Source organism: Pogonomyrmex barbatus, unplaced genomic scaffold, assembly GCF_055798465.1.
Source record: "Pogonomyrmex barbatus isolate J1 unplaced genomic scaffold, ASM5579846v1 scaffold8, whole genome shotgun sequence".
Classification (NCBI taxonomy): Eukaryota; Metazoa; Arthropoda; class Insecta; order Hymenoptera; family Formicidae; genus Pogonomyrmex; species Pogonomyrmex barbatus.
This window is the reverse complement of record NW_028297182.1, coordinates 6,889,795-6,908,242: the sequence shown is the minus strand read 5'-3', so window position 1 is coordinate 6,908,242 and position 18,448 is coordinate 6,889,795. Positions and strand designations below refer to the sequence as shown.

The following is an 18,448-nucleotide window of genomic DNA, read 5'->3' as shown; positions in this document are numbered from 1 at the left end:
TAAAAATAGGAGGAGCTCGTGCGCGCGCTCGCGGACAACAAACATTAACGTCGTCTCTCACACGAGTCGTTAACTCCGGAATGACCAGCGATCGCTTGCGAATCCATCTATCTCGCCCATAATAACGCCCCCGCACCGCACCCGCAACATCTCACTGGCTATTTTTAGGTCGCCGCGTAATGACACTTCGCCCATTCCTTCCATACTTTTTCCCTCTTCGTTCGCCTCCCTCGATCCCCGATGATCGACAACGGCGGAATAGAATGTCGAAAATAATATCGGACGTTTTCGGCGCGGGCTATATATAGGAGAGATGATGCGTCAGTGCAGCAGCAACAAGTGAGGCCTGCGAACGTAAGAGGGAACCGACGGGGAGAGGGATGGAGGGGTGGGGGAGGGGAGCGGGGACGAGGGCAGGACGAAATCGAAAATATACGGAACGATGAATGAAACCTCCGCATTGACGTCGCCAAGACGTGCCAGGCGATGTCGGAGATTATCCAACTCGTGCCGGGACCGCTTTTGAATACATCTCCGGAGAGGCGGCGGAGGCGGGGACACGAGGCGAGGCGAAGCGAGATACGCGGCAGATATCTCAAAATATCATCAATCGCTCCGGGAATTTACTATACTGGTGGGACACCCGACGGGTGTGACGATGCACGTCGACGCATCGTGCACGGGCGCGAGAAGCGAGACGCTCAGTGGAAAGACTGGCGTAATCTCGACAAGAATAAATTCTCACGGGACGTAGATACCAGATGAAAGCTCGATATTAATGGAAATAAGCGTCCGGCCAATTCGTTATTTACGGTCAATCCGCATCGCGTATCTAAACAAAATCAATATAAACCGGTCTCTCGCATAGTAAAGTAGTTAGTAGAAAGAAAACGGCGCATTAACATGATACATGTAAACAAGTACGAAATCAATTATAGAAAAGAAACATGTCACGTGTCATAATGGCCGGATCCTGATTGGTTGGATTAAACGGCGAATAAGATAATTATTAATGTGAAAATTTATTCTCCTTATTACTACGATTACGTTAAATGCTAATATCGCGATAAAATATATATTAGTTCCAAAAAAAATTCTCAGGAAGCTGAGTTGCACCTTGATATCGATTGCGTCGCCATTAATGCAAATGATGAACCTCTTCGAAGTAGATCGATCTCTATAAATATAAGATTTTACGAAAAATAATATTTTCTTACAGAAAACAATTGAATAAAAAACGCACGCGCGAGTCCAAACGTGTATAATTTACTACACGCCGTGTTTATTTTGAGAGGTGAGAGATCTTTTTTGAGATAATAAAATACACGGACAACGATATGGAAGGAAATATCACTACTCGAGAGACGTAATAGCGAAGGCTGCGAACGTTCAGGAGTAAAGTGTCCGTTAAGCCGGATCCAGATTAAGCAAGCTAAGAGAGCGAATAAACACGAATGAACGAATTTTCTTCAATGAGTGATTCTCGTGTACTCGTTTTTTTTCCACATGACTATCACTTAAAAACATGTACATATTTAATGTACATATTTTTTATTTATCGCTTGTAGAGATATGAACTATCGGTTTCGTAGCGACTCGTCAAACGTCCCTGTTCGCGAACGCACGAAAATATCCAAATATCTATATGCGAAACGCATATAGATGGAACGTAGAAATGTTTTTGAATGAAACCTCCTCATTGACGCCAGACGAACGTGTCCGCCGAATGTCGTCTATCGTCTTATCTAAGAAGACGCTTGTTTTGCAAAATCGCGCGGCAATTTCGCCCGCACGCTGCCAGACATCCCCCCACAACAAACCCCGTACCCGGAGAGACTTACGTCGAGCTCTCGAAATAGTGAATCCCGGCCGAAAATAACTTTCGCACTTTCGGTAATATGGCCATATGGTTGCGGCCACGATGAAAATACGCTCGGGAAACATTGAAGCTCGTATCCCGTTCGCGCTAAGAGTAGCCGACTGATCCTGCTAAGTTTCCAATTAAAATAGTCTTCCGTCAAAATAGAATTCTCGTAAACTATGAAGGGATCAAAGTCATGTTTGCTTTGGCTCTTAGATATTCATATAAATTGTTATCGCGCGTTTAAACGTTAAATATCGGGGGGAAGTCGGAAAAAATTCCATATCTTTTTTGTAAAACTATTGAAACTTTGAGATTATCGTGCTAAAAATTGGATTCCAAATATAATCAAGGGTTTTTAATCTAATTTGAAACAAACGATTTCAACTATTTTTAATTTAATATCTTTTAATCTTTCATTTTATGTACGTATATGGATAATTATAATTATACATATACATATAGTAATTATCAAATTAAATTCTATTATATTTTATCTTAAAATTAATCAGTTATATTAAAGTTATATAATTTCCAATCGTATCACATCAAAAATAATTTTGAGAGTATATTGATATATTTTATTTCTACTTATATCAATTATTTATTAATTATTTACTTAACAGATTAACCAAAAAATTTTAATTTTCTTTCTAAATGTAATTTTACAACAATGTCGTTATATTCAATATTTAAAGGCAATTTAAAATAAATGTAATAAACTGAAATTGAGTTACTGCATCTTCATATTCTCTCTTAAGCAAGAGAGATACTTAAGGGAGTTTCTATCATCTTTAATTCGTCTTGCTTTCGGGAATTTACCCGTCAAGTTAAATTTGGCTCGAGCGTGTACTTAACAATCTTAAGTGAGTCTTCCGGAGCGTCGTCGGTTATGATCGAAGAAAATCTTGGCATCTTCAATCGCATCTTCGTCGACACTTAGGAGCTTATACGATTGCTTGTGTAATTTTGAGAAACCCCGTCGATCATCCAGCTGTCTCTCATTTCCGCGCGCCAACACAGCCGCACATTAAAATGGAAGATCACGCTAATCTCCCTTTGTGTCCCTTCCTTTCCCTGTTATTTATTTATTTTTCTTTATATACACGTTTCTACTTTCGTACTGGCAAACTTAGTACTTTACAATCGCAGCGCGAGTTAGCCTATATAGTTAGTTTAACAGGCTAAAAAAGTCGATCAGGATAGAGTAGAAACCATTAAAATCTCGTTTTCAGAATCGTTTATCTGGATCGACCTCTTCTTCTCAAACATACATTTCAAATGCCAAAGGATGCCAAAGGATAACCGTGTTCTCAACCGTGCACAAAGAAAGAAAGAAAGCGTGAGAACCTATTTCATTCTGACATTAGAATTCTGCACGATTCACAATATCAATTAACGTAATAAAGATTGAAATCTTTCAACTTTATGCAACTTCGAAAGTAACAAATCAGATTATCTCAAGAATTAAATTTTCATTTTTTATTTATAACTTTCGGCAGAAACGCCTGGCGTTCGTATAAAATACTCCAATATAAGTATAATTTACAAAATATATATAATATATTGATCTTATATCAATTCTGAATTAAAATCTTAATCTATCAATATTTATTCACATTTTACGATCCAGTTGATATTTGTACTATAATCTAGTTGGCGACTAATAATGTCAAAGAAAAAAAAAAAAATCCATGCATATTATACAAATAATTTATTTACGTTGAAAAAAAGGTGTGACAACTTCAATTTGAGAGCGCTATGAATTTCAATGAAACTCGAAAATAAACCACCGCGGCGATTCAATTCGGTTATAGCAAAATTTTCGAAATCGGATTTGCATCACCGTCAAGATTGGTATATCGACTAAACTCTATTTTCAAATGCCAGATGCCGTCGGCGTATCGTTCGTCTTGAGAACGAAGGTCCGCTCGTGCGGCATGATTTCGCGTCCAATAAAATCGTTATCGCCGCGTTTAAAACCGCAGAGGAGAGGGAGAGGAGGAGGGGGAGGAGGACATATAAAACATGACAGAAGAGATAATCGAGAGCGGAGTATATTTCGACGACTTGGCACAACACTTCCGATTAATAATAGTCGTAAACGTCTCCCGCATATCTCGCGACCGGACAAACAATATATTTCTGTCAGCGACAGCTCGATCCGTGGGAGGTCTTGTTGTCGTGTTGTCGTAACAATCATTGTCGTCATAAAACAGACACTTTTTACCGGTGAGGTTACTCTTTTGGACTCTCTCGTCCAAAAGATAAAGCGAAATTGCTAAATACGCGTATGGCAATGTCGGTCGCGAGCATCGAAAAGTTTATAAAGAAGACTGACGTTACACAATTATAAAAATGCTATAATTTTTTTTCTTGCAATATATGTACATAAGAAACCTGATATGTAATTTGGAGTATATATCTCTCTCGGAGATATTTTTCGGTATTTTAATTTAAGGCGAGGTCTTTCTCTCGCCGCGATCATTCACGGATTAAATGTCCGCGCTACCTTAATCGGATCCAGGTGCCAGGATCGTTCTCTCTTCATTCATGTGGAGATAAGTCAGAAGAGTTCAGGCAGCGTTCTCTAATTTCGAGGAAAGAGATGTACGAACGGTGAAAAGAACGGAAGAAACGGGGGATGGGGGAGAGTGTGAGCTGGCTTCGAGGAATACCAGCTTCTTACCCAACCAACCGGCTGCCAGTATTTCATTCATATTATTATCCATCCTGGCCCGGTGGGACCTGCTTCGAGTTATTTTGGTTTATTCGTTATGCCGCTTCAAAAATGTATAGTATCTTGTCGACGAATGCGAGCCATCATCAATGGGCAATCGGTCCTTCAAAGTGCACCGAATGAACCGCGTAGTTTTTGCTCTAATCATATCTATTTAAAAAAAATTTCAAAATAATACTAAATATCTTCAGAAAATGATATAAAAAAGTGTACCATCACTCTAAAATTCCTTTAAAAGATTATGGAGATAATATCAACAAGAACCATCGGAGATATAATGACCATGACAAAATCTATTTTTTTCAAATACTGATTACGCGTCTTCAAAATTATAAATAATTATTATGTAAGAATCTATGAAGTATGAGAGATCTTGTCGAATCTCGATTGCTAGTTAAGAACTGCGGGAACAAAAAGTACGCGTCTTTAATGAACGCGCGTTACGTTCGATCGAGATGATTCAACGCGCGTAATATCGGGGAACTCATTACGGAATTGACGGCAAAGCGGGAAAAGAGAGTAAGCCGTGCGGTCGCACATGCGTGCCTGCCAAAATCAACGGGGGCTTCACCAAAGTCAAGTTCGACCGTCCTACGCGGTTGCGAGCGAGAGTCGAAGGTCGCGAAAACGAGACGTGATTCGGGACTCATTGATGCCGGCGATTAATTGAAAGAGCACATCAAGATGTTCGTACCACGCTGAGAGACAGAGAGAGTTAAATGATTCCCTTTTCCCGATTCTTTCGCTTTCTCTCTTCGTCTTACGATCGAAAGTGCCGAGTAGATTGATAAATGATAAGATTTACATATAAAAGCGTCCATAAAAATCATTATAATAAACGACGCTTTATATCGCTCCAAAAATTTAATTAAACGAAATTGAGTTTCTAACTCTAGTTTGTAAGTACAGCTATTAAAAAGCGATACGACACGTGTCCCTAGGCTAGATATCAGCTATATTTTTGTTAAATTGAAATGGTCTTTTTGTGTGTCACGTAAAAGTTTTATGGACAGCAGTGAAGCTAAACTTTGAAAAATATTCGCGAAAATACCGTATACATGTAAAGTCGCCATGTCATATTTTTCTGACACTCCTGTCGGCCATATCTCCAAAATGTTCCCGCACGCATTGCACCTTTTTGTCAATAAAGTCGGGAGATAAACCACTGTATTATATTTTTAATTACATGGCCAAAGTGTTAAAAGTTAGCACGTAGTTATTTAATCAAGTGTATTCGATATTTAAGTGAGATACCTGCCAAGCTGTTAGAGCGAACGATTTGATAAAGCAAAACTAAGTTTCTCCCCCTTTAAAAGAAAAACTGCACAAAATGAGATTTCTGGATGTATCGCTTCAGATAAAAAAATTCAAAATAAATATCGATAATTTAATAGGACAGTTCTATTCACGCGCGGTAGCTTTTTTTTTTCTTCACTTTCGTCCGCGACATGCTACAAAGTGAAACGCAATTCTCCTACAAAAATATGCGAAGTAAATAGAATCATCAACGATCCAGTTTGATGTGATCGAGTGACTCGGTATCGGTAGTAGTTACGAAACGCGTAACGCAATATGGCGTTGGCTAAAAATAGAAGTGCACTCGATATGTGCAGACTCACCTCGTCTCCGCTGCGCTTCATTAGTCTGACCGGCTGCGTTATTTAATGCGTCCGCGTGTGCATTACGAACGAGCGTCGACGAAGCGTCGTCGTTGCTGATCCCCGCCGTCTACAAAATGTCTACAACGTGTCACATTCATATATCCGCACGAATGGTATTTCAAGTGGTATTTCAAGTTACTTTTGCAAAAATTTTAAACGAAAAATTCTACCGGATGAAACCTTTTCATAAATTTTCTTTTAAAAATATTAGTATAAAGTAAAAAGGATTTAAAGACTCTTCGGATAAATTAGTAGTTAAATCAATGCCAGTAAAAACAACCTTGGATGTACATGTGTTAAATTAATGTATAATGATCTTTTTAAGAACATAATTTTACCCTCTTGCCAATACTCATCTTCTGCTTTTGATCGTTTTTTTTTTTTTGTTGATACTTAAATTATAGATAATTCGAGTTTTTTATTCTATTCTAATTTATTGTATTTATTTTTATGACAGTTTATGACAGTTTATGACAGTTTGTATTATTCTGCACTGAAAAAAATTCAAATTTAGAATAAAAACATATATTCGGTTTGTTAAACATATTTATTTTACACACGTACACCTAGTATCTCTTATTGGCATTACTGATATAAAGTCATGATTTTCCAGAACAATAACGTTCTATGTGCGCGTTTCCAAAATTTACAAGCTCCACGTTTCACAAATTCCGAGTCTTTTCATTTAAACAATACAAAAAACTGCGTTTCCCACATGAAATTATCACACGTGAATATAAGTCACACAGAATTTAATTTCATTCATAAACTTATTATTCGAAACACTGCCTTAGCAAATTTTGTCAAAGAAAATTCTGGGGGAAAAAAACAAACAAAAACAAAAACAAAAACAAAAACAAAAACGTCCAAAAAGTCTATTTGTAGAATATCATCAAATAATTTAAGCTACTTTATGGATGGACAGTCACAGTCTTTTCTTTAAAATGATCGTTTGCGACTCAATAGAAAACTCGAATTGAAACGTCTCGTGCGGACGTGAACGCCACAATGAAAAACCGCCACGATGGGATGCGATTTATAAGTGCGAGGCGTGCGTAAAATGGATATATTTCAGTGGACCAAGAGCCGTCTTGTGTTTCGCGCGCGCGTCTCGGGCCGCGGTAGCGTTGAATACGTCGCTGCGTCCCATCGTATTGCATGGGTCATCGCGGCGCGGCGAAAGTGCACCCTCTATTAATATAATGCCGAGGGTATATACATACGTATACATATGTATACATAGGTATAGATACGTACACGCGGCACGGCGCGGCCGCGTGCGCGCAAAATTCAGCGCGCAACAAACGCGCTATTTCGGGGGCCGTGCCGGACAATAATATTTCGGAGCGTGCGGGCGTGCAGAGGCGGACTACGATATTTTAGGACCCTCGGGGCAAATCGATTACGTGATGCTTCCTGCTTCAAGTGTCACGAGAAGCCGCGTATCGAGGAAGATTCGAAGGTCGCCGCGAGTATTACGGATCTAAAGGATAATTGCGATTGGGATAAGCGAGCGAGTGTAATATACTGTAAAATATACTTGTACAAATATTTTGATAAATATCGGTTTAAAAATAAACTCGCGTTATCGCTGTGTTATGTATCGTTGAGAGCTACTATTATTACGTAATAATCTTAAAGGTTAAATAATCGAATATTCTTCCTCTGAAGGTCTACAGTTCCTCAGATAAGAGTCTCTAAGGTAATCTGACGCTGTATAAGCGTGTTATCCGGATATCACGAATACAAATGCACGTTGCCTTACACGTTGCGTTGCGTTTCACAGCAGTCTCGTCCTCGTCGACCTGGTGGTTGGAATCGCGCGTTTCGAACCAACCGCCGGGAATTTGCGCTATGTAAGCGACATTCCGGAATTCTTGGCACCACAGCGGAGACGCGTGTCTCCCGCGATACTCTATCGATTATAATTTTTGTTTAAGAGTTGCGATCTTTTACCGATCGTGCGTAACAGAGGACAAAGAGAAGAAAAGCGAATTTTCTCTAAACTGAAATTTCAACACGCGTGTAAAATTCTAGAATCTATAAATATTGAAATCTATACATAGGATATTGACATTGTAGAGAAAATTACAATTTTGGTATTGTTAAAAAATAGTTTTAGTATTGTTAAAAAATATATTGATATAAAATCTGTTAATAAATCTCATTCCATTGAACGAGATGTAACTTGTTCAAAATTTGACAAAACAAGACAGTACATCGTCATCCGCGCGATTTTATAACAATGATGCGATATCGCTTGCAAAAAGGATTGTTTCATATTTCGGAAATTCCCTCAGAGCATGCAAATTTATAAAATTAATAAAAAAAAAAATAAATAAATAAAACACATGAAAGATCGCAACGTAACAATCTAGTCGTAGATTATAGACTAAAATATTATGACATATAAATTAAGATAAAATATAACTCAAGAGAGCAGCAAATTTATTATGTAATTTACGTATTACAAATATCTGCAGCATCCTTTTATCAACATTGAATAACTGTAATTTTAAATTTATATAATTTAATTAAACAAGTTTAATTTTTATTCAATCATCATGCATTTATTCATCTTTAAGGTAGTTTTGATATTAGTGATGCAGCTATGAAAAAGTAATTTTATACTTTTATGACACGTGTATTTTCAAGTCAGGTATCAATTATATTTTTATTAAACTGATAGTCTCTTTGTGCGTCACGCAAAAGTTTCATGAACAGCGGCGAAAAATATTCGCGAAAATATCATGCGCATGTAAATTCGCCACGAGGCGGTGTTGTTCTGACAATCCTATCGGCCATATTTCCAAACTCTTCCTGCACGCGTTATACTTTTTTGTCAATAAAATCGAGAGAGCGCGCAATGAAAATTGATTATTCAACATATCGATGGAATAAATGCGAAAATTGTGGCCGACGACGCAAACTTCGAGCGGACTCTGTAAGCAACGGCGATACATTTGCAATGTAATTTTGTCACATTTTACATTTAATTTCGCTTGAACGGCAAACATTTATGAAAATTATTCATGATTCATAAAAATCAGTATTAATTTTATGAACTCGGCTTTCGATGTTGATAAAAAATGCATGTTATGCTAATTAGCTTTATACAGAGATAAATGTAGCAATTCTCTTGTATATAAAAAATTGAAATCTGGGTTAATTAAAAATTATTCAATTAGAAATCTCGACATTATAATAATTAATTTTACAAACATTTTTTTCACACGCCGAAACTTTAATTGAACGATATAATAAATACGAGTTGCATAATTTGGAGAATTTTGATTTTTAAAATTTGGCGTGTGACATGAGAGATTGTATTACGATACAGCTTGGGCTCTTGTCATTTGCATTTAAAAATTTCAGCAGCGGAATCATTATCAAATCCCTGAATCTAATGTTGTTAACTGCCTCCTCAATAGAACTACGTAATTATCTAAGAAATCACGTGCAGATAGCGCGAAGAGAGAAAAAGAACTGCACTCGTCGATCTTCATTATCATTTCGCTTCGTTGATTAACTAAATGTTGCCGCAAGTAATGAAAACTTCCTCTTTCCGGTTTTGTATGTGTGCAAATATATCTGTATTTTTACACATCCGCCACATACCTTTTGCTGCAACCGCGCTCGTCGACGGATGCTCGCTAGTCATTCTGGTGTTTGAATATCCACCGTGTCATTACATTTACCCTCTCGAGACGTTCAATCACCGTTTATTTCCGTATCACATCAGCTCTCTGAAGAAAATATAAATAAATCCGAGATTAAAAGATATGACGATGCATAATATAAATAATTAAACATTACATTATAAGCAGCTAATTATGTTTCCAATAAAGAATTAAATCATGTGTGTTGTTAAAAAAAAAAAAAAAAAAAAAAAAAAAAAAAAAAAAAATTGAATCCGCAATTAAAGTTCGGACTAATCTTTAGTGTCTCGAATGGACACAGACTCGCACACTGGAACTCAATGGATCGCGAACAAGTTTAACAAAAGGTATGCTATACTTTCATTATCTCGATTTACAATATTTTTAATTTATAATTGAATTTCTCGCATCTGTGGACAAATCGGCAAACGTGCATAAACGCTAATAAAAATCTCTGGCATGCCTTACAAAATTGAACTTAAAAGATATTAATTTGAAAAAAACACAGACTTTGCCCCCGAAAGCGACTTAACAGCGACTATCGCCGGCCGATCGCAAGATCCGGGAATAACAGGTTACTTAACTTTTGGAAGATGCCATTCTAAAAATTCGAATTCGTTGCGCGTGTAATAAACTTCGCAGCTGATTGAAATGCCCGGAATGCGCGATGATCGATTGACATCGCGGTATAATCGAACGCATAGAATTTAGCTATACAGTCCACGTTCGTGCATTCAATGCGACGAGATACATAAATTTGTAACAGTACCGATGATTATATTTGACAAAGGACGATTGATTTATTTATTTACGCGGCGGTCTTGATGTCGTATTTTAACACCGATTCAATTAGAGAAACCGTGAAACGCGTATTAGACCTTTCCCGTGACACACCGGAATTTCTGTTTGGCAACGAGTCGCAAGGAGGAAGTCCGTGGTTGTCATCTGGATATATTTATAGGGCGCCAAGGCGTGTTGCAAAAACGAGGGCCGCGACTCGTTTACGAATTACGTGAGCCTGAGGAAACTGAGACAGACTTAATACCTTGAGAAAAGTTTATGACACAACTTAAAGCCCCTCTCTGATATTCACAATTTTGATATCGTGTCGTTTACATAATTACGTTATGTTAAACAATTCAGTTTTATTTTTATCTTATTTATGCTGCATCATGCTTATATTCAAAAGCTTGATATGCAAATATCAATGTCTATTTTTAAAATAATTTAATATCGGAGAAACTTACCTGTTTGATATTTTTAAAAAGCGTTAGAAAGATATTTTTAAAAGTGATAATGATTGATAATTATCTATGTCGTTTGTTTTTATGCAGAAGCACTTTAGAGACACTATCTTTATAGCTTCAGTTTTTTTTTTTTTTTTTTTTTTTTTTACGTATTTAAAGTAAACGCGTATAAACGCGTTATTTTTAGCGCCACGTGTATTTGCGTCGGAAACGTATCCAGATAACAAAAGACAACGCAAAGATATTTAAAAGCGTTCGTTTTCGTCGCAATTACGCTATCAAACGGACACACCACTTCAATGCTGACCTAGTTTGTCGCCGCATATGTCCTAAAATAGAACGAAGCAAAATAGATCGGGATAGCGCCACAAGGTGACGAAGAATCTGTCGCTGGATCTTCCGATGATGATCGGGGCTTTCCTGATTTATTTACGCCGGGACAAATCAGGTGGGATAAAGTTAAATCCGAGAGACAAACCGTGTGACGATTTTAAAAATTAACAGCTCGACTGAGAGTTAATTTTACTGCTAATTCCCGTTTAATTTCAGTTCGATATTGCGAAACAACGACTCGTTTGTAGTATCTTTATATCTTATGCAGTCACTTGGGACTCGCGTGCAAAAATAAAAAAGTCGATTAAAACCATCACGGTTATAATAATGTAATCAACTATTAGATTGCTTCGTTTCAAGGACGAATCGCGTCGTCGGTCTGATACACGCGTCTATTAAATTGCCGTGCGTCTCCTTTTTTTTTTTTACTTATTCTTGTCGAGACCGATGAGTTTTACTTCCACGAAAGTCCAAAAAAATTGGATAAATCTCTTACGGATAATTTGTACGAGCGAAACTTCTCTTTGGATGTATTAGAGCATTTATTACGCTTGGTAGCTACACATAAATAATCCAGGATCAGCGATAAACCGATTTAATTAGGATTTGAGTTCGCGAGGCGAACTAATAATCAGCGGTCACGCAGCTAATAACCGTCCGTCCGTAATAATTTGGTGGTTTGCCTTCATCGAAAGCTGTTTGTTGGCTAGATCGTGCGGTGCTTATCGACGTGATTTGATGAAAAAGGGATCGCATATTCCGTGTTATTAACCATTGTTTCATGACAAACTGTAGTTTTTCGCTTCCGAGGATATAAAAATAAACTACTCGATCGATCATGCGAACGAGGGTATAAAATGAGGGAAATGAGAGGGAAATTTCCTCCGTGTATAACTCACGCCAAAAATTGAGGTATAATGATTTCAAGCATCGCTCGTTTAAAGTTTAACCTCCTCAATAAATCTCACTTTGCATTAATTAATAGGAGATAATAAATAATCATATCGCGATAAATATCCCAAAGAATTTTTACTAATTCTGAATTCACAGCAAATTTTATTACAAACGTATTGTTTATCACCAACTATTTCGAATGCAAGCATATATTATAATGTAACATAAATAAGTGATTATACTGCAAGCGTGGTAACTTAAAATCAATGTTTGAAAGCTCATTTAGAATAATATTCTAAATGAATGTTACATTTTTTAATGTTAAAACATTAAAAAATTAACATATATAATAATTTGCACAAAGATAATTAATATATTAATAATTTTTGAGTAATATTACAATCAAGAAACCTGCTAGTCTCTCCTTAAAATTTCTATCATGTACAATCAAACTTCTCCAACGTCACTCATTGCAATATTTTGCACGTGTCTCTGTAATATTGAAAAAAATAATTCAATATATGCCATATTCGTCATCCAACAATAACGATTTATAAATGGGACGTAATATACACTTCGTGCAACCGTTAAGTCATAAAAATTCGTACCGCCGCCGATCGGAATGGACTGCTGTTTGCGAAATGGAAGGACCAATCTGATTGAATTTTATGGACGAAAAGCGAAATAACGTTTCATCAACGTACAATCCATTTTTTTTTCAATTTACGAACTGTGCTCGGTGTATTCGATAAAACTAATAATAGTACCAAAATAAATATTTTATCTCTGATCGCACGTACACGTTTTGCCTGTCGCGCAGTTTTGCAGATTGCTGTCGTTACCGCGATAAAAATAAACTCGATTAAATTAAAGGGGAAAAAGAAACGAGACACAAAAAGAATAGGGCAAAGAGACAAAAAAAATATAGCTAATTAATCAAACGTGTGGCTCTTCGTAATTACATATGACACGTTACATAATTATCGTAATTAGAAGCTCGCGATGTGACTGCCTGTTTATCGACGTCTAAATTTAATTATTATGATTATGCGGACTTTATTGATTTCATTTTCCGTCCACTGTGTTGGCGACAGCTGAGCTACATATCGTGGATGCGCCTCCCTCGCGATGGCATAATTCTGATTTAAAATGATTACCGGGCAATATCTTTCCCGTCGGCTGATGAAAATAGATAGTCCCCAATATATAGTCCCTAGCGAAGCGAAGGAAAAAGCGGCAGGACAATTCCTCAACGTCGTCACACGTTTGGCATTTATACGAATACGTGCTGCGAATACTCGCGAGCGTACGTGTTAAATGTTTAGAAACCTAATTTTGGCAGGCGTAAAATTTTCCATATTGTGAATGCAATGAAACGTACACCGAGCCTCAATTATTATGTATGGCGAGTAAACACACGGAAGATAATGGTTTTCTTGAACGCATCGGAATTACATTGGCTTCAATGAGATGTATTTGCATGATTTCATACGTATCGTATCGGCGTCATTTGCATAATAACAGCTGATAAAATAGTCCGATCTCGTTTCTATCATCGATCGTCTGCGATAATCGCGCACTTACAAAATGCAAACGGATATAAAAGGCGGAGCGTCGTGAACCTGAAGCGAATAACAGAATGGATCAGGTCTTATTCCCAAAACGAGATCAACTCGATTTCTGTTAATGAATTTAACCGCGGCGATATTCATTTATTCGCGACGAATTATTACGTAATTGTTTCCTCTCTCCCTCTCTCTCACCCCCTCTCTCTCTCTCTCTCTCTCCTCTCGCGCGCGCTTTTATTCAGCGTAATGATGCGATACATCATCGACATGGCATGGCAACTGAACATCTTCGTAAGACGAGATCGGCGGCAAGGGGAAATAAGCGGCAAAGCGCGCTTTATCGATCCTCCGCACGCAGTTAATTCGACGTAACTCATTACTTAATAAAAGCGGTTATATATTTATAACTCGAGCTTCCCTATAAATTCTGACCTATAAGGATATTAAAAATATAACGGCTGCGACACGCGAATAAAAAAAGATATAAAGGTTAAGTCCACGCGCCGCTCGTCGTTCCGTTCATGGCGCAACGTTTATTGCCGGACTTGCCGGCGCGCACCGCTCCGCTCCGGCTGATAGCCGCCGGCTATTAATGCTCGCTCGCGGATTCTACGTGATAACGCGCAAAAAACTGTGCATGTTCGTTTTTTTTATCGTTTAAGCGCCGCCCTCCCTTTGCGCAACGCGCGCCTTTAAAGCCGCGTCACGACGAGACGCGCACGCGGCGAGTCGCGACATGGATTAAAAAGAAGGATTGAAGATAGAAGATTAATTATCTCGCTGCGCAGATAACTGACGATGATGCGGCATGCAATTCTCCAAATGCAGAGTCACGAATCTCGAATCTTGCTTCTAATTCTCTTGGATCTCTCGCGAATCCTTGACGTCCTTTCTAATTGAACGCGGCTAAATATCAATAAATTTCCAAAACCAGTTAAAAGTTTCATGGAACCTAGACGATTTCTGAATTTTACTTTGAATATTATTTTGCATTTACATTTGCGTTACATATTAAACATATTTACGTTACATACATTTGGTTCAATTTTTGATTTCTATTTTTATGAAGAAACTTATACGAATATTAAATTCGTATTATTACTTTTTTCATTTGAAAGTTCCTCTAAAACGGCCTTTAATCAAATTATTTCTTTTTCCATCTAAAAAAATTAAATGTTAGTTATCGATTTAAAAATATTTGTTATTTTTATCATTAATTGCTTAATGATTTCCGCAAGGCCGAAAACACCTCTGAAAAAACTCCTCGCTCGAATTGGTTTTGCTAGCAGAATTCGTGCGCGATAGCAGCGAATTCTGCTAGCAAAACGATTTTGCAAACTATCCGCATCATGTTGTCTCATGAAGCACCTGTAGAAATAAGAATATATGATATATGTAAAACGCGCAGCATTTAACGAGTTATGTTCTGCATAAATATGCATTTATATAAGTATGCATATTGCAAGTATCTGATTTATCGACATCAACATTTTCCCAGGATTCGTAAATAGCTGTAATCAAATTCGTGTAGGTCTGTCAAGTAATTTCGAAATCAACTATTACGTATTTCATTTTGAATTACGTATGTAATTTTTTTTTTTTAAGATAGTAAACAGTGTTGTAATCTTCTCATGCACATTTTCTCTTTTTCTCTTTTAGTAAAAATACAAATGTGCAAGATGCTTTCGAACAAAACTCTATTTTTCTTTTCTGAATGCTCTAAATTCCATTAAAACGTTATTTGCGAACTATCTACGCAAAATAAGTTATGAATTCATCTATTTTTTCCTCATTTTTTTTCTCTTCTTTTAAGTTGGTTCTTATCATGCTACTTATAATTATTTGCTTGAAATTTTGGATATTTTATAGTTTGGATGTCATAGATGCTATCAAATAATAACGTTACAAATCAGAATTTTTTAATGATAAAGATTTAGGGATTTAGGGATACCTTAAAGATTAAGATTTAAGGTAATTAATTTTTTAGAGAGGATAAGAGATAAAAATTAAAAGAAAACAGTTTGATCAGAAAATTCCGTTTTATAAAAAGCTTTCGTAGGCATAAATGTAAATCTTATACTTACATTATATTACTTATATTTATTTTTTTATGTCAAGTTTCTTTTAAACTTCGATCTTCGACAAAACTTTGAAAATTTTGATATTATATGAAATATAATATGTCTTGTATTTTATATATAAATAAATCAATTTTATTACATTTCATGTTATAATTTAATTTGTTAGAAAAGCTATACTTTATACAATAGACCACTATACTTTTCATAACAATATATTAAAATATGTAATTAGCATACGCATATCTTTCTTGTTTCAATGAACTATATTAACATTATTACTTAATAGGGATGTCACTCTTATTTGCGTAAATTTTATTGTAAACCTCGAAATCTAAACACTTCATAATCATAATCATAATCACTGACCCTATGGATCCTATAGCGTGATGCTTTTGTTTACATCTATACATCACTCAGAAAAGGTCAGGTCAGGTGCTTCACGGACGCTTGCGAGAGATTATCTCGAGAAGCGAGCGAAAGAATAACATGTCACGGTAAATATCAATGGAACAAGATTCTCATTACAACGCAATTTCATGCCCAACCCTTGCATAATTCCGCCGAACAGAACTTCAACACGGCGGACACAATTAGAGGTGAAGTTTTTTTACAACAGAGAAATTTAAATCTCATTGTACCGCCTTCACATGTGTAATGTAGTATTCGAAAAAAAAGTTATTCCTCGAACCCACCGTTTATCTTTTCGCGTAATAATGTCCACGTCTGAGATGAGGCTGTCAAGATCTAACATCGCGGTACACCGACGAGTTTACTCCGCTACATCGAGATACCTCGCGAATTCGAACGATCATTCTCGAGCGGCACAGATTTGAAAAAAATCGCAGAACAAAATCTCGCAAAGGAGCGCCCCCCCCCCCTCCTCTCCCACCGAGTGTCGGCATATCAGTTTGTCGACAGCGCGCGATGCGCATTTCATATACGTAAATAAAAAGGGAGACGAGATCGTACTTACCCGCCACACCTATGCCTCGATGTCGTCGCCCTTCGCGGGGATGACGCTCGTCCTGGACGGCCGGTGGACCACCGATCGCGGTCAAGAGACGCGAGAACGAAAGATGGGAAAGAGATTCCACCGTTCTCTTACTCGTTCACCCGCGCGATGTGCTCGGGAATCGCGATATACGTGCGTTCGTGCGTGCGTGCGTGCGTGCGTCGCGACGGACGCACGACGAGGACACGAAAACAATGCGATCACGCCGCTACCTCAACGCGCTTTGCCGAACTACGCGACTGGACGCGCGCGACACGAACGCGGGCGCGCACACACACGCGCGCAGCGACGTGTACGCATGCGTCCGTCCGCCGAAAACGCCGAGAAACAACGGCGAGCGGCGGCGGATAGCGACAACAACGGCGGCATCGGTTGTCCTTCTTTCTCGATTCGCGCGAAGGGGCGCACAGGAGGAGAGCAGACCGTGTCGGACCCGCACACCGCTCGCGAGAAAAAAATGCTGCGCGCGAGCAAGTTCCGATCAGCCGCGGCGACATACGCGCGTCGCGCGTGACTCGTCGGCATCGGTCGGTACTTTCCGCCCGCGCTCGGGAGCGCTCCCGTGAAACCGAAAACATTCACGACCGCGTTCACGAGATATAGACTATTGAGGATCTGCGGTTGAGCCAGTGTACTCACGGCTCGTATTTAAAATGAAATAGATACACTTTTAAAGTGTAGTAAAAGAAAGAAAGTTAAATTGCGTTACGATTTATGTTCCAGAACGCTCGTTTTATCCTTGTTTATCAGGTGTTAAGCGGGACAAGCGACGGCCTTCACGAGCGCTCTAAAGTCTTATTCTCGAAAAATAATCGAAAATCGTCTACGTTAATATGCGATATAGATTCGAGAATCTTAGGCCTGAACGGAAGTCGGAGCGCAATTTTATAGTATAATTCAATGCGGCGATAAAGAACAAGCCTTTATTTTCGACGTGTCATTCGCGAAGCCTTGCCGCGCCCTCCTCGACAGATCGCGACTAGAATGAAAAAATTTATTGCAAATATGCGTGAATAATAAACGCATAGTTGAACGCAGCTGAAATGAGAAACGCATCACGTATGCATTTTGCGAGAGTCGTAAATGTAAAATTAGTAGCGCGCCGTGAGTTACGTATAGTCACACATATTATGCGTCGAAACAAAATGGAACGATTGAAAATGAAAGTTTCTTTATTTTCTCGAACCCGATAGAGACTTACCATCTAATCGTGAAAATTTATGTCCTCAATGGTATCTCTCTTCGATGTTTTTATCGTCTTGTCGCGTCGGACAGACGAATGAACACGGATGATTTGATATAACGTCGACATCTAGCGACAGCTCGCATAAACAACGATTACATATGTAGATATAATAACAAATTTCATTGCGAATCGACGAATATAGTGAA

The 18,448-nt window shown here is 37.9% G+C and overlaps 1 protein-coding gene across 4 annotated transcripts in view; it reads right to left on the bottom strand.

The window, feature by feature from the left end:
* Positions 1 to 17,426, bottom strand: part of HDAC4 (histone deacetylase 4) — a 104,058-nt gene extending 86,632 nt beyond the window's left edge. For 2 of the 4 annotated variants that reach the window (XM_089083996.1, XM_089083997.1), the window contains exons 1-2: positions 17,018 to 17,426; positions 9,881 to 10,008 (exon numbers count right to left, since the gene is read on the bottom strand). In XM_089083996.1, the coding sequence (XP_088940122.1) occupies positions 9,881 to 9,923 (43 nt within the window). In that variant the 5' untranslated portion in view covers positions 9,924 to 10,008; positions 17,018 to 17,426. Of the gene's footprint in view, positions 1 to 6,220; positions 6,330 to 6,600; positions 6,634 to 9,880; positions 10,009 to 17,017 lie in introns of those variants that run through there. The other 2 variants (XM_089083992.1, XM_089083993.1) reach the window with 1 other exon arrangement.
* Positions 17,427 to 18,448: the final 1,022 nt, after the last annotated feature.